At 35.0% G+C, this 17,185-nt stretch overlaps 1 protein-coding gene across 3 annotated transcripts in view; it reads left to right on the top strand.

Moving 5' to 3' along the window:
• The window catches only part of WDR7 (WD repeat domain 7), a 346,017-nt gene that overhangs the window by 34,104 nt on the left and 294,728 nt on the right, over positions 1-17,185 (top strand). For all 3 annotated transcript variants that reach the window (XM_045790167.2, XM_045790166.2, XM_045790168.2), the window contains exons 7-13: positions 1,291-1,367; positions 2,195-2,314; positions 3,647-3,792; positions 4,134-4,236; positions 6,983-7,115; positions 7,365-7,613; positions 8,421-8,641. In XM_045790167.2, the coding sequence (XP_045646123.1) occupies positions 1,291-1,367; positions 2,195-2,314; positions 3,647-3,792; positions 4,134-4,236; positions 6,983-7,115; positions 7,365-7,613; positions 8,421-8,641 (1,049 nt within the window). The remainder of the gene's footprint in view (positions 1-1,290; positions 1,368-2,194; positions 2,315-3,646; positions 3,793-4,133; positions 4,237-6,982; positions 7,116-7,364; positions 7,614-8,420; positions 8,642-17,185) is intronic.

Raw genomic sequence — 17,185 nt, 5'->3', positions numbered from 1 at the left:
GCTTTTTAATACCTATTAGAGAATTACTGCTTTATTCAAGAGCATAGCAGTGAAAAAGACATTCAACTTCATTTTCCAGGCAATAGGGAACTCATTATTAGCATATTCACCTATAATCTTAGTTACAATCAATGTTTTCTTTATATTTGTGACAAGTGGTTTGCACATTTTGAATTTTTACGCTGTTTCCACGTGAGAAGCACATGTACTGTGGTCGGCATAAGATAGAATGTCACTGATGAAAACTTTTGTGCTGTGCATGCAATTCTAAATGTTATCAGTTTATAATCTTGCAAGCATATGTAACTTTTAATCTGCACTTACCATATTCTAGTCTTTGGATATTTGAGAATTTTAGCTATATTGGTATGTTCCACTTTTACTATAAATTGACAGGTTTGTGAGCAGTTGTTAGTGTCTCCATACAGGGTCATGACTTGTAATCACTGCATTCCAGTGCCTTACATTGCCTGGAGAACTGTGTAATATGATGAGGTTTTTACTTAAGGACAGCAAACGGTTCTTTTTAATAATAGTAATAACCCATCTTGATTGACAGCTGAGTGCTGTACCTGTGGTGTGTCTTAATTCTCATAGCAGCCCAGTACCAGTGTTACTCATTTGTATTTGCTTACAGATAAGCAAATTGAATCTAAGGTTAGTTAAGTTATCCACAGTTCATCCGTTAGTTAGTGAAGAGAATGAGATTTTCACGGATATCTCCCTCACTCTGGAACCCGCACGAGACTGCTCCTCGTGTCTCTGCTCTCAGAGTTTCATGTACGTTACCATGGCGCTGTGACTGCTTCCTTACCTACAGCTTATGCATTTCATTTTTAGATCATGTCTTGTCCTGATCACAGTCTATAGAGGGTGTAATGTGCCATAAAATGTAGAAGACAGGCAAAGTAGGTGGGACAGTGGGGAAATGAGTGTCTTCAAGAAATAAAGTGAGTGTGCTCATCCATGATAAATAATTAAAAGTTGTGAATTTTGAAGAATAAAAATTCTTTGTTAAATCATCAAGTAATCATAGTGATCAGGAACATTTGAAATTATTAAAAACTGGTTGATTAGAAATAAAAAAATTCAAGTAGCTGCAAACAACTTTTCCTTGAATTTCAAATTTGTGGCCTGTTGTGTTTCAAAATCTGGCTTCTATTTCATGAAGTAGAGAATTACGCTTTTACGCCAATTAAAAGCATTATTACTTAATTTCATTAATGTTACTATATAGAAAGAAAGCGTATTATGTTTGTAATCTTGGGTTCTTGGTCCCTCTCAACTTAGAGGACACCGTGGTCGCACTCTCAGTGACGGGCATCTTGAAGGTGTGGATTGTTACCTCTGAAATAAGTGGCATGCAGGTGAGACAAATGTTCTGTTCTTACAGAGTCTTCAGTTTTAGCGATAGGCCCCCTCCCTTTTTTTCCTAAAGAGCCAGGAGAAAGCTATTCTTTTTCAAGACTCTTATTGACATAGTATTAGAACATCCCCTAGTATGCTGTCTCTGTAAGTGTATTACGTTTTTCATTTTTGATGGCAGACATCTGCTCTGTCGAGGATATGAAACAGAGAAACATACTGTACAGGATATAAAGTAGAGAAACACAGAAGAGCTGGGATTTTCCTCAGTTGCCTCTATTAAAGTTAAAAGACAGTTTTGCTTGAGGGAAAAAAATAAAGCAAACCAATACAAAAAGTATATAAAGCCAATTTTAGTTCTCTCTCTGTTCTTTGGGCTTGAATTCCTTGTAGCTCTGTCAGTAGAAACGGCAGATCAATATTCTGACAGTATCGATGCTAATCTCTTCAGCTACTGAATTTTTACACACTGAATTTGGGGAAGGACCTGGAGGAATTGATCAGTTTTTTTTTTTAGCGTAGAAGGACGTATAGATACAGAATTTAGGTTTGACTCAAACTTTTATCATCTGTTATTGCCACAGTGTTGGCACTCTGATTCTCATCAGCATTTTAATCTTGAGTAGCTTTGTAGCAAAGACATTGTCCCTGGATATGGTTGGAGTGTATTTTTGCTGCTTTTTATTACCTTGGTTCTCACATAAGAGGCTAAAATGATGAATATATCAAGTGATGTCTTTCTTCCATTTTATTTATTTTTATCATTGTATGATAATTTTAATCGACAACCAAACCATTCCTAACGTTTTACATATCTTTCTCTTTTCAGGATACTGAGCCAATATTTGAGGAGGAATCCAAACCGATTTATTGTCAGAATTGCCAAAGCATTTCTTTTTGTGCATTCACACAAAGGTCACTTTTGGTTGTGTGCTCCAAATATTGGAGGGTAAGATAACTATATAAATATGAAGCTGTATTTATACCCTTCAAGGTGTTGGTTTATCAGACTTCCAAAGATAATTATAAGGAAGAGCTTGGTTCAAGAATATTTTAACCCTTTGGAATTCATATAGGCTATTGTTGTAGTGTTAATGTAATAAATGATAAATACAGCCAAATCATGATAAATTCAGCTAAGATTTAATTACAAAAAGGCGCTGTATAAGCAGTTTGATTGCTTTTTATTTAAAGAAAACTAAAATAAAAATTCTGAGCCATTGAATTTTTTAGCACTGTAGAATACACTTTTACCAATTATTGAAGGTGGCAGAAAAATTCTTCTAGGAATTATGAGATCAGAGTTTTTAGTCCTAGCTCTAGCACTTACTGGACATGTGACCTTGAGCCCGTGATGTAGCCCTTGTTTGTGTCAGTTTGCTGTCTGTAAAATGGGACAGCAATGCCTGCCTCCTGCAGTCCTTCTAAGGCTCATATGAGATCATGATGTAAAGGGACTTTGTTAACTTTGATGTGCCTTACAGATGCAGAGCTCCAGATGGCCTGTGCTGCTGATGAAATTTTAGGGACTTGACTTTTTTTGGGGGGGAGCACGGGGGTCTTTTATACGTGAGAATTATTAAATAATAAAACTGAGTCTTTTAATTTGCTATTTATGATACTTCAGCCCCTGGATGAAATTAAGTAAGATAATTCCCATATTAATAAAAAAGAGATGTTCTGATATCTGAGTGTATTAGAAATATTGTTACTGAACATAGAAATAAAACAGGAGTCATAACCATGCATTCTAGAGGCTGGTTCCCTATGACTAGGAATTCTTTGATGGAACATTCCTCCCTTTACATAAGGATTCCCTGTGCCTACGTAAGGCAGCACATTTGCTCCCCGTGTCATATGCCTGACCGCCAAGAGGCACACAGCTGGGGACCTAGTTGTGTTTTCCCTGGTGAAGGTGACTATGCCCCAGGGCTCACTGACACAATGTCTTTAACTTGAGGTAGGGAATTTTAAAGGCCTGAGTTTGTTAAATATATTTCCAGAAGTTTAGTTTTTAGTCTGTTTTTTTTTTTTAAAGCTTTTATTTATTTGAGAGAGGGAGAGAGAGCACGAGAGAGCACAAGCAGGGGGGAGACGGACAAGCAGGCAGGGAGCCTGACCGGGGCTGGATCCCAGGACTCTGGAGTTATGACTTGAGCCGAAGGCAGACGCTTATCTGAATGAGCTACCCAAGCGCCCCTTGTTTTTAGTTTAAATGTCACTGTATCTTACTTAAATGACACCAACATGAATTAGATTGTAAATTTCTTGTTCCTTGTAGGTGTTTGATGCTGGAGACTATTCCTTGCTGTGTTCAGGTCCTAGTGAAAATGGACAGACGTGGACTGGAGGTGACTTTGTATCAGCAGATAAAGTAATCATTTGGACTGAAAATGGGCAAAGTTATATTTACAAACTACCTGCCAGGTATTTAATCAATAATAAGTTAGGATTTTAATCAAAGCAAGCATCTGAATTCAGGGTATAACTCGAATGGATAAAAATGTTTAAAGTATAAATGATTTAGGTAAAAAACTTCAGAGTTTCTTAAGTTAGCTTTATAATTCCAGTTTAACTTATAAGTACAAAAATTAGGTGGATCTTTATTTCAAGTAGGGTATTTTAATGACATTAATTTAATGCCTACATTAAATTAACTAATTTGAAAATCCATATTTTGTGCATTGTCCAAAAATCCTCCTCATATAGTATGATAAAATATTTAATGCCAGTATTTTAATTGAATGTTATATTTTTCTCATTTTCAGTTGCCTTCCAGCTAGTGATTCATTCCGCAGTGATGTGGGGAAAGCAGTTGAAAATTTAATTCCTCCTGTACAACATAGCCTCTTAGATCGAGCAGATAAAGAGGTAAAGTTCTTCAGGTATCATTTATAATTGATAGTGACATTGAAAATTTCTCACAATCGCATTTATCAGGGTCTTTTGGTAGCTAAGAATTTGAAAGATTCAGGGCATTGTGTTAAATGTCATAAAACATTTTGACATGGTCAGTTATAAGCACAGTTCTAAAATTTACATATCTTTATCATATATGCTTTTAGTGCTCATATTTCTCAAAGAATACAGATGATCTTATACTGATTACATAGTGGAAATGACTTTTTGGTAAAATATTGATGGCATAAATTATGCTATCATGCAATTGTAAACGTAGTGACATATAATTTTGGGAGGGCAAAAATAATCATGGAAAACTGCTCATTAGTATTAGTTCATTACTTGCATAAGGCATTGCTATCTCCCCAAAATCATATAGTGTTTTAAATTATCAGGCATTAGAAATAAAGAATAAAAGAAATTTTCTGTCTGTGACAACCAAAGTTTATTATGATCTCTTTTCTTTTTTCTTTCTTCTCTTTCTTTCTTTCTTTCTTTCTTTCTTTCTTTCTTTCTTTTTCTTTTTTTTTTTTTTAAAGATTTTATGTATCTATTTGCGAGAGTATGAGTGAGAGAGAGCAGGGGCAGGGGAGCAGAGGGAGAGGGAGGAGCAGGGAGCCTGATATGGGGCTCAATCCCAGGACTGGAGTCGAAGGCAGATGCTTAATTGACAGCCGCGCAGACATCCCTGATTTCTAAAAACCTACTTAATATTAATTTAGAATTGAAATGCAATGACACTTCGTACTAGGTTTTCATCTCTGTATTTTTTGGGCATTAAGGACAAAGCTGTGGTTTTGGAAGTAAAGTTTCCTTTACTTATATTCTGGGTTTGTATAGCTTTTTCATTTTGAACATTTTGTTCCATCTTTATGTGATGGGATTGCTTTTTTTAATATTTTGAATTTACAGAATTTATACACCTCTGTACAGTTAAGATGCTCTATAACCTATCCTTTATTTTCCTAACTTGAATGCCTCCTTTTCTCTAACCAAACAGTCACTTCCAGGTAAACTAAGGGATAATGACTTACATAAAAAACATAGGTAAAACAAAGCAAAACAAAGTACGTATTATGTTTTTAAAAATACCAGCTCCCTGATATGTTTTAAGTTAAGATACATCTATTATATGGTGTGAGATACACTGTGGACTATGGAATATTGGTTATTATAGCTGCTGTAGCAACTTCTCCATGTTAGAGATATTGTTTATCAGTTACAGCCTTCAGTAATTTTCTGACTTTAAGTTAAATCACAGAATTCATTATGCTTAATATATATAGTTTCTCTAGGCTAGTGATTTTTAGGAAATAACTAACACCAAATACAGTAATTAGATTATTTGTTAACTATGATTGTCAAAACTGAAATTTATTTTTTACTGCTTTTCAGGATAGGATTCTAAGCTTTAATATTCAAGTATTTGTGAATTTAAATTCTAAACTTTAATTTTATGAGCCCACCCCTATTTAGTATTTTCAAATAAGTGGTATCATTGAAGGCATAAAAAGAGAAAAAGATTTTGTTTTAAAAAAAGTATACACAAGACGCTAATGAATGGCCTTTGATCCTAGTGGTCTATAGTTAACACATCCGGCTAAGTTCAAATTGATTTTGTAAATGTGACCAAGTAAAATGTCATGCTATTAGTTGAAAATATACTGCTTAAAAAAAATGGAGTCTTCTGGGGTGCCTGGGTAGCTGAGTCGTTAAGCGTCTGCCTTCGGCTCAGGGCGTGATCCCGGAGTTCTGGGATCGAGCCCCACATCCGGCTCTTCCGCTGGGAGCCTGCTTCTTCCTCTCCCATTCCCCCTGCGTGTGTTCTCTCTCTCGCTGGCTGTCTCTCTCTCTGTCAGATAAATGAATAAAATCTTTAAAAAAAAAATGGAGTCTTCTACTTGTACAATCTTGGTAGTTTAATTTTGCTGCTGCTCTTAGTGACTAATCAGGAATGGGCAAAAAGCTAGGATTAGTGAGTTCTCCCCTTTTGACCTTTAAAGTGGAGACTTTTCTTTTTGGTGAAGGAGTGGTATATCTTTGTTTTAGTTATTTAATAGGAGACAGTTAAATACATTGCATTGTTGTGGTGAGTAATCAGTTTTTCTAAAATAGAGAAAAAGAATATAAATACTAATTCTAGAGAAAGACTATGAATGCAGTTTTCATTTCTTTGCATGTTTGTATTTTATTGGACTTGAATATTAGTTGACATGTAATCAATGCTATAAAATTACATTAAAATGTTGTTGACTCATGCCATAAACACGTTTGTTTGTTTGTTTTTTTAACTCTGGTTCTGAGGCAAACTACTTAACATCCTTATCTGAAAAAATGTTAATATGTGAAATTTTTTTTTTAAAGATTTTATTTATTTATTTGACAGAGAGAGAGACAGCCAGCGAGAGAGGGAGCACAAGCAAGGGGAGTGGGAGAGGAAGAAGCAGGCTCCCAGTGGAGCAGGGAGCCCAATGCGGGGCTCTATCCCAGGACTCTGGGATCACGCCCTGAGCGAAGGCAGATGCTTAATGACTGAGTCACCCAGGCGCCCCTGAAATATTTTGATTAAAAATAGCTAAGGGGCTCCTGACTGGCTCAGTTGGTAGAGCAAGCAATTCTTGATCTTGGGATCATGAGTTCAAGCCCCAAGTTGGGTGTAGAGATTACCTTAAAAAAAAAAAAAAGCTAAAAATTTTGAACATTTTTCTTTTGGCAGTTGCTAATTTGTCCTCCTGTTACTCGGTTCTTTTGTGGATTCAAAGAACACCTCCATAAACTATTAATTCAAGGTGATTCTTCAGGAAGATTGAATATTTGGAACGTATCAGACACACCTGATAAACAGGAAGGTAAAGAAGATAGTAATAAATCATGTGCAGCAATTTCTTAATTCTTTTAATTTAGCAACCTAAATACTAAGCACTGCATAATAAATTCATAATGTACATGTCATTTTATTCTTCTTAGAATTATAGTTTGTGACAGTTATCATTTTCTGATATATATTACTGAATCAACTAAGTACATTTATTTTAATGTTTAATTTTTTTCTAACATGGACAAATTTTTTTTTTTAATACAAAACAAAACCTCCACAGAATTGAAAATGACAACTTCTATTAGTTTGCAAGAGGCATTTGATAAACTGAATCCTTGTCCTGCTGGAATTATAGATCAGCTGAGTGTCATTCCCAATAGTAATGAGCCTCTTAAAGTCACTGCAAGTGTGTACATACCAGCACATGGACGACTCGTTTGTGGCCGTGAGGATGGAAGCATCATTATTGTACCTGCCACACAGACAGCCATAGTACAGCTGCTGCAAGGGGAACACATGCTCCGAAGAGGTATACTGAAGATCTGCAAGTGTCTAACGTGTTTTGAGAACTCTCTAACCATGATATTGACAGTGTTTGCCCTCTTTGTCTGTAAGAAGTACAATGAATCAGCTTAGTTGTTAGTGTGCTAGGAGTTGGTAGAATTTAATGCCGGTGCAGGTAAGAAATACTTAGTACCCATTATTGGAACATATACCACGTAATGACTGTATGTAGAGAAATATCTGATTTTACCTCTTGGTATATGTTAATAGTTTCATTTATTATTAGTTATCTCTATAGCTTACTAAGTAATTACCATATTACCAGTAACATCGCCAATCTTTTAGAACAGTGCTGTCCAGTAGAAATACGTATATATAACAGTATATGATTTTCTGTATTCACATTAATAAAGTAAAAATGAAGCAGATGAAATTAATTTTAATAATCTGTTTTCTATATAACCCAGTATAGCAAAACTATTTTCATTTCAACTTGTAGAATTGAATAAAATTTCAATTTTACAATATAAGATCAATTGCAATCAATATAAAAAACTACAAGTGAGATATGTCACATTACTTTTTTGTGCTAAATCTCTGAACCCTCCTCTATTTACAGCACATGTGAGTCTGCGCTAGCTGCATTTCACATGCGTGGCAGCCTCGTGTGGCTGGCAGCTACTGTATTGGACAGAGGATTTTAGAAGACAAAATTAGAAGCTTTTTCTATGATAAATATTATAGTTGTTCTAACAATTCATGTTTGCCTTTATCTGCTTAAACCTTGTAAGACTATAATTTTCTCATTTTAAATCCAAAACCTTATTCACAGGTTGGCCACCTCACAGAACACTCCGCGGTCATCGGAACAAAGTCACATGTTTGCTATATCCTCATCAGGTCTCAGCTCGTTATGACCAAAGATACCTGATATCTGGAGGCGTGGATTTTTCAGTCATAATTTGGGACATATTTTCTGGAGAAATGAAACATATCTTCTGTGTGCATGGTGGGGAGATTACTCAGCTTCTAGTTCCACCTGAAAACTGTAGTGTAAGTTGATAATAAAAGGTAATTTTATTGTGGTAGCCCTGAGTTATATTGCTATCAGGAATAGAATCTAACTTAAAGAAAATGTGACGAAAGAATTAGCAAAACCCTTTCAATTTTAAAACTAGATAATGTTAATATATAATATTTAAGCAGAATTATAGTTATTTACTATTGGGTATAGAAATAGAAGATGCATATTATTGTTTTTTCCTGTTACTTGCTCCTAAATAGTATGGCTTGTCTCTGAAACACAGTTGCAGTTTATCAGAGTTTCAATTTTCCATTTTAAAGTAGTTTAAATATTCACAAAGATATTCTGCAATCTCATTATGTTCAGCTCTATCTGAGCAGAAAGATAGTGGATGTATACTTCGGTAGAGGCAAAATACTTACTAGCACTTATTAATAGTGTTTGTTTAAATAAACACTTATTGTGAAAAGGGAAAGTATAACAGTCACTGATAATGATTTTTGGAAAATTTTGCATTCTTTTATGAAAGCAGATTGCTTTCTTACTGATGGGTGTGTAGTGATATCAAAAACCTAATTTAGGAATATGACGTTTGAGGACGCTTTAGGACTGATAAATAATAGACCCATAATTTTTTCTTCATAATTTCTTTTACTATTTGTTAATCATGAACTTTTTCTTGTGATTAGCCAACTTTGTGTGCACAATCACTATTTCCCAGCATTCACATATGTATGCATGCACATACAAACACACACACACTGTTGTCTTACACACAGGTTTCATGTTTATCAAAATCCATTCAGCTTCACAGGTTATGGTCTTACATTTTACTTGTGTATCTGATGCAGTGTTTATAAGGTGTTTCATTTCAAAACCCAAGGAATTTTCCTTGACCTTTCTGCTTAATCTTCCTGATAATGTATTTTATCCGCTGTGTTCTGCCAGAGCTAGATTTTGTTTGATTTGATATGGATGGTGTTGTAGGAAGTCCTAGTGCCAGTTGTCTTTTTTTTTCTGCTAGACTTGAAAATTGTTGTTTGTTTTTTTAATTTTTGAAGATTTATTTATTTATTAGAGCGAGAGAGCGAGAGCGGGAGTGGCAGGAGGGGCAGAGGGAGAGGGAAGGAGAATCCTCAAGCAGACTTCCTGCTGAGCGTGGAGCTGGATGTGGGGCTCAATCCCAGGCCCTGAGATCGTGACCTGAGCTGAAGTCAAGAGCCGAAATCAAGAGTGGCTGCTTAACCAGCTGAGCCACCCAGGCGCTCTCAAATTTAGGTTCTTAATCATTCTCTTCTTTTTTTATTCCTGCCTTTTCCTATCTTTTCAAATTGGTTGTTAGTTTCTTATCTACATCACTGCAAACAGTTGCTCTGTGTTTATTTACACAACCAATCTTAAGTCTATTTTAGTGAAACACATATCCTCATAATTGTACTTGTGAGTTACAGCACTGTTACAACCCATTCTAACTTCATTAGTAGTTATGCCCTATAGTGAAACATGAGAATTTTCATCCCAGATTTTTGTTGTTATATAAAATATTAGAGAAATATATATTTTAAATTATAAATATGACTGAAAGTAAAGTTTGGAGTTTACATACGATCATGTTTTCTGTTTGAATCTCCATTAATACATACTTTTTATAGCTTGTATGTTTGAGAGCATTCTCTGGTTTCTTTTTTAAAAACTTCAAGTGGAGGGGCACCTGAGTGGCTCAGTTGGTTAAGTGCCTGCCTTTGGCTGAGGTCATGACCTCAGGGTCCTGGGATCGAGCCCCATGTCAGGCTTCCCACCGAGTGGGGAGCCTGTTTCTCCCTCTATTTCTGCCTGCCATTCCCCCTGCTTGTGCACTCTCTCTCACTGTCAAATAAATAAAATCTTTAAAGAAAAAAACTTCAAGTGGATATATAATAAATTTATTTTTGACCAGTTGCATTTAGAAATGATTTTTACTGAGTAAAAAAGTACCTGGTAGACATGTGCAGCTACATAGGGAATGGGCTCCTGACTAGACAAGGGGCTGGCCCAGGTGCTAGTGTCTGGCTAATAGGAAGAAAGACACAGACAAGGAAGTCTGGTACTTGGAAAAAAAGTAAGACTTAATAATTTACTTATAGACTTAATGACAGAGATTCTCTTGTTTTTAATTGACATTCAAAGTACAGGTGGTTTAGTTGGTTAAGTGTGTGCCTTCGGTGCTCAGATCATGATCCCAGGGTCCTGGAATCGAGTCCTGCATTGAGCTCCTTGCTTAGTGGGAGTCTGCTTCTCCCTCTGCCCTCCGCTCGTGCTCGCTGGCTCTCTTTTATTCGCTTGCAAAATAAATAAATAAATAAATAAATAAATAAATAAATAAATAAATAAATGTACCAACTAAGACAGACTTGCTTTTAACTTTGTGATAATTTAACAAGTAGTGACTGCCTGGTTGATAACCTTTTTGTTTAGCTGGTGATTTTAGGGGCATCAGCTAATGTGTCCGAAGGTCAAAGAGCCTAAATGATTAATAAAAAGCTAAGAATTTGATGTTTGCTAAATGTTAAGCAAATGACTGTCTTGCTGAGTTAGAGTTAATGATATACGAAGAGTCCGGTGCTTAGGTTGTCCCTTCATAAATTGATCTAGTGTCCTTTTCTTTTAGCAGAAAATATTTTTAAAGTTGTCATCTGGTCATTGGAAGATTATAAGTATTTACCAAACATAGTGTTTAAAGATAAATATTGAAAAGTTTGTCATTGCTTTTTGGATTAGTATAGAGTTTTGGTTGTTTTAGGTAGAATCAGAAAGTTGAGTTTTGATTTCTTGCAATATTTTTTTTTTCAGGAAAAGATGTCCTAAAACAGAGGAATATTAGTTGTGTTTTAAAATTTACTTAAATTATAATCAAGGATGTATAAGGTTGATGATTTTTTCCTTTATTTTGTAGTTATTTTGTGTTTCCAACACATAGGGGGTTTTAAGTACCAAGCGAATCATCGTGTCTTAGCTTAGGGAGATGGTGAAGAAGGAATGAGATCTGTAGGTAGAAAGACGGTGCAGGCAGCTCTGAGGCAGACGGTACGCTCCTTCACAACTCCACACACGTGTCTCAGCGGACCAATGACGTGCACTTCCTTTCCTACACTCTAGGTGTTTCTTTGTCATCCTTTCTTGCCCCACTCCCATCATTTTTATCCCATATTAGCATCTTTTTAACCAAAAACCTTTCCATATCCTTGCTATAAAATAACATTAATTTGGTGCCGGCCTCAGTGGTTCTGTATACTTTATTTTTGATAAATGATTTCTCTATTCTTTTATTAATGGGAGTTGTAAGTATTTAAAAACTTGACATGTTCATAGATGATAAATACTGCCTGACTACAGCATTGTGTAGAGTACTTAAATTGAATAGATTTTGTTTTTATTTTACATTGAAGGTTTTTTTGTTTTTCATTTTTTCGAGAAATTTAGATTTTTTTCCAAAATAGTAACAGTCCATTTAGTAGACAGAGTGCTTTGAAATTGAGTTGGAGTCACCAAATTGTCCAGATAACTGAGATTTAACTTTTATATATGATACAAATTATTTTAAATAATTAAAATGTAATAAGAAAGTTAAAATTTTTCTGAAGGTATCCTTTAAGATATGAAATATTGAAGTAATTCAGGGTTGTATAATGCTAAAGCGTTATTGAGAACAATTCAGAAAGCCGCTGGGGGCAGTATTGCCATCCACCACATAATGTGTTTAAATGTTCCCAGAAATGTAACCTTGCGTTTTAGGAGGAGGATCAGGCAAATGTTAGTCTCCTGCAAGGCCTACTACATACACGTAAAGGAGAGATACTAACAAAGTGCTGTGAAGGATAAGGGGAGGGGCGTATTCTGGGTACTCAGAGAAACAAGAACTTTGGGAAACTACTCAAAAAATGCTGTGAGCTCTGTGTTTCGACTTCGGGAGGGATGTTGAAACTTGTAGTTTTGAGATCTTTAATATTAGGGTGTCATTTCTGTTTCTTCTTAAGGTTATTGAATGTAAAGGGAAAAGCTTCAGTTTGAAGTTGTTTTTTTTTTCTTTTTGGTGGTTTGGTTTCTTGAAACAAAATGTATCATACATACAGATGAATGATACATGTACCCGTACTGTATATACATGTGAATGAAACATGCATGTGCTGTATGTACAAAAGAAAGATTCATAACGTGCTGTACATACACACGAAAGATACATATACACATGCTGTACTTACATGGAAAAGGTACATATGCATGTGCTGCGTGTCACATGAGCAGTGCATGTACACGTGCTGTGAGTACACAGGAGAAGTACATCTACATGTACTATGTATATATGAAAGAGCCTATGCGTGTGCTGGTATATACATATGAAAGATACATCTGGAAGGAAACTGAAGTGAAATGACTTAAACAGTATCTGAATTATGCAATATAGTGTACAATTCTATACCATTTTTGTCACTCCAAGTTGTGTTTATTGTTTTTAAAAGAGTGGTTTTCACCGTGTGTATGCTAATCAGACATAATATAATAAAAAATATTTTTAAAAAAGAAGTTAAAGCTCTGAGGCAGTTTTAATAGGATTCAAATTTAAAGTGGAACCCTTACATTATTACTAAAAAATTAGATTGCCATTTTAAATACCCAAAAGAAGACTTTTTAGAAAAATCTGTTTTAAAAATAGACTTGCTAAAATTTTGGGTTTTTTAATTTTAACTTTTCATCTGCACTGAGAATATTACTTACTGTAGTATCTTAAAATATTTCATAAATAGGTATATAGAATGCAAAAGGTATTAAATCTTACTAGTGAAAAGCAAGTCTCCCCCCCCTCCCCGCCTGCCCCGTTCTCCCAACTGTGTGGTTCCCTTAACTCGGAGTGCAATACCTTGGAATCCTTCAGAGATTTTCAATGCTAGAATGTTTTAATACTTCAGAAGTGTAGCACTTTAGCTTAATCTTATTCTAATAACTGAGAAATTTAAGCAACGTAGAATGGTTACAGATAGAACGCTTTCCAGATATGGGTAGTCAGAGGTAGGCTTTGGTGAATTTCCAAAATCTCAACGGTAGGCTAGGGGAGGCCAAAGTGTGCACCAAATCCCCGGAGTTTGCAGAAGAGAGTTCTTGAAAGGAGGGCAGATTTCTTAAGGCCTCCGGAGTGCTGCAGCAAAAAACTGCTTCCAAGTCTTTAGCATTAGGATTAGTAGTTCCAATTGAAAATGACCTGACCTCTTCCCTTCACCTCCCTGCCAGCTTCCCCTCCTAGTCATCATTCTTTTTTTTACGATAGCTTCCAGTATGAAGGACTCCACTCTTCAAGATCCAGGAACATTTTATTTCCACATATTTTAATTTCAGAGAAAGAAACTAGACTTTGAAAAAAATACCAAGAAAATAATTTTAAAACGTCAGGAATGCTTTAAAAAACATTTTTCCTAATAAACCAGACGGAGATTAGTGACAGGCATGAAAATGCAGAAATTAAAAAATAACACTAGTGACCCAGTAGAATATTTCTTACCTGTAGAATGGTACTGATGTCTTTGCATGGAGCTATCCACATTTCCTCACTGACCTGGAGTTGCAGTGGTGGCTGTGTTTAGAAGTGCAGCCTGTGACGTGGAACCTTTGTGTGTGTGATACAATAAGATACTGTCTATTTACATTTAAAAAACACACAAGTCCATACTATGTATTTATGGATGCATGCATAGGTAGTAAAATTATTAAAATTGAACTGGAAAGATAAGTACCAAATTCACATTCTGCTTTGCTTTGGGAGTGGGGGGAGAATGCATATGGAAGGGAACAAAAAAGTGACTTTGTTAAGTATTATGTTTTATTTACTTTTAATAAATACGTATTTATATTTATTTCCCTCATTGGCATGGATGACTGGATTATCAGCTGTGTGCTGCTAGTAGAACTTTATTCAAAATGGAATTTTTGGAAAATGTTTCCAAATTAATTTAGTACCAGTAATATATATATTTCTTTATATGAGCATATAGGCTAGCTTCTTTAATAGATTACTTAAAATACGATTACTTCTCATTTATTTCATCTTAATAAACTTTATTATCACATAATCTCCAAAAGTATCCAGAAGGGGGCAGCATGGGTTTGTGAAAACGGAAATGTCAGGTATCTAACCTGTGTGTGCCTTCCCTTGACAGTGTTAAATCCCCAGTTCTTAGAGACAGAGAGATGATAACATGAATGGTGTATGTGGCTATACCTATGCTTAGCATAGCAATCTAATGTTCAAAGCCATTAAGAACAATTAACAAATTAGGTTTCTTTTTAATACATTGTCCTTTTTAAAAAGTAAAGCTTTTGTCTGAATTAGCTCTTACCTCACTTTTTTGAATTTGGGCTTTTGTTACTAATTTAATTTGAGTGTTACATTTAAAAAGTAGTGTTTATGATTATGACATGGTCTCTGAAGCCAAGCAGAGTGAACTTCGGTAGTACAAATCAAGCAAAACCAGGAGGCAGAACTAACATTTTTCTAAAATATATCACAATGCACATAATATTCTGTAACACTCTTTTTTCCTTTAACATTTAATTCTCTTAGATTTTGAGACTATTTTCATTTGTTTTTATATATTCAGCACTGTCTTCTTGAAATTAATTTTTACTTTTTAAAATGAAATAATTGTTATAGAGAACACAAATATTTTTTCTTTTTTTAAATTTAAATTCAATCAGCCAATATACACTATATCATTAGTTTCAAATGTAGTGTTGAGTAATTCATCAGTTGGTATAACACCCCGTGTTCATCACATCACGTGCTCTCCTTCATGCCCGTCACCCAATTACCCATCCCCCCACCTATCCCCTTCCAACAACCCGCAGTTCGTTTCCTATAGTTAAGAGTCTCTTATGGTTTTTCTCCTTCTTTGATGACTTCCCATTCTGTTTTCCCTCTCTTTTCCTATGATCCTCTGTGCTGTTTCTTATATTCCACATATGAGTGAAAACATATGATAATTGTCTTTCTCTGTTTGACTTATTTTGCTCTGCATAATACCCTCCAGTTCCATCCATGTAGATGGAAATGGTAAGTACTCATCCTTTCTGATGGCTGAGTAATATTCCATTGTATATATACACCACATCTTTTTATCCATTCATCTGTCAATGAACATCTCAGCTCTTCTCACAGTTTGGCCATTGTGGACATGGCTGCTACGAACATTGGGGTGCAGGTGCCCCTTGGGATCACTACATTTGTATCTTTGGAGTAAATACCTAGTAGTGCAGTTACTGGGTCATAGAGTAGCTCTATTTTTAACGTCTTGAGGAACCTCCATACTGTTCTCCAGAGTGGCTGTACCAGCTTCCATCCCCACCAATAGTGTAAAAGGGATCCCCTTTCTCTGCATCCTCGCCAACATTTGTTGTTTCCTGTCTTGTTAATTTTAGCCATTCTGACTGGTGAAAGGTGGTATCTCATTGTGGTTTTGATTTGTATTTCCACATCATGTGGAGCATTTTTTCATGTGTCTGTTGGCCGTTTGTATGTCTTCTTTGGGGAAATGTCAGTTTATGTCTTCTGCCCATTTCTTGACTGGATTCTTTGGTTTTTGGGTGTTGAGTTTGATAAATTCTTTTTATAGATCTTGGATACTAGCCCTTGATCTGATATGTCATTTGTAAATATCTTCTCCCATTCCATAGGTTGCACCTTTTTGTTTTGTTGACTATTTCCTTTACTGTGCAGAAGCATTTTATCTTGATAAAGTCCCAGTAGTTCATTTTTGCTTTTGTTTTCCTTGCCTTTGGAGATGTATCTAGCAAGAATTTCTGTGACCGAGGTCAAAGAGGTTGCTGTGTTTTCCTCTAGGATTTTGATGTATTCCTGTCTCACATGGTCTTTCATCCATTTTGAGTTTATCTTCGGAGAACACAAATATTTTCTAAAGATGTTCTGATCATCTTTCTGTGTCACTAAGTGTATTCCAATATCATTTTTAATGATATTCAGTTAATTTATTTAATTTTATCAGAAATTTTAGAATGTTGCTTTAAAAAATTTTTCTCTTGTCAACAGTGAGAGTACAAATTAGAATATTTTTGCACATCTGAAATGATTTCTTAAGATAAATTTATAGATGTGAAATTTCTATATAAAAGGGTATATTGATTTTTAAAGTCTTTGAGTAGATATTGCTAAATTATCCTTTAAAAGCTTAGGGATAGGTTTTTACCACTTATTTACCCTCATAATTCTCCATCATCCTTATACTCTTTTAAGCCTTGCTAATATTCAGGCTTTTAAGTAGCTGTATGCAGAGTATGTATAAGTGAATAGCACCAATTTTCATTTTTAAAGCACAAATGCATTAATATATCAATACTGTATTGGCCATTCATTCTGATTGGCTTATATTGTATTCTTTATAATTTCATGTTTTCCAGATTTTTACTGCTATCATATTTTATTCAAGATAACTAATTAATTTTTCCTGCTATGAATAGTGTTTATGTATTCAGATATCATAATACACCCTGTCTCTTGTGTAGAAAGCTGAGAAAATGAGTAATATACCAAG

This window comes from Ursus americanus, chromosome 19 (genome assembly GCF_024610735.1).
Source record: "Ursus americanus isolate L20-20 chromosome 19, mUrsAme1.1.p, whole genome shotgun sequence".
Taxonomy (NCBI): domain Eukaryota; kingdom Metazoa; phylum Chordata; class Mammalia; order Carnivora; family Ursidae; genus Ursus; species Ursus americanus.
This window is presented reverse-complemented; position numbering and strand designations above follow the sequence as displayed.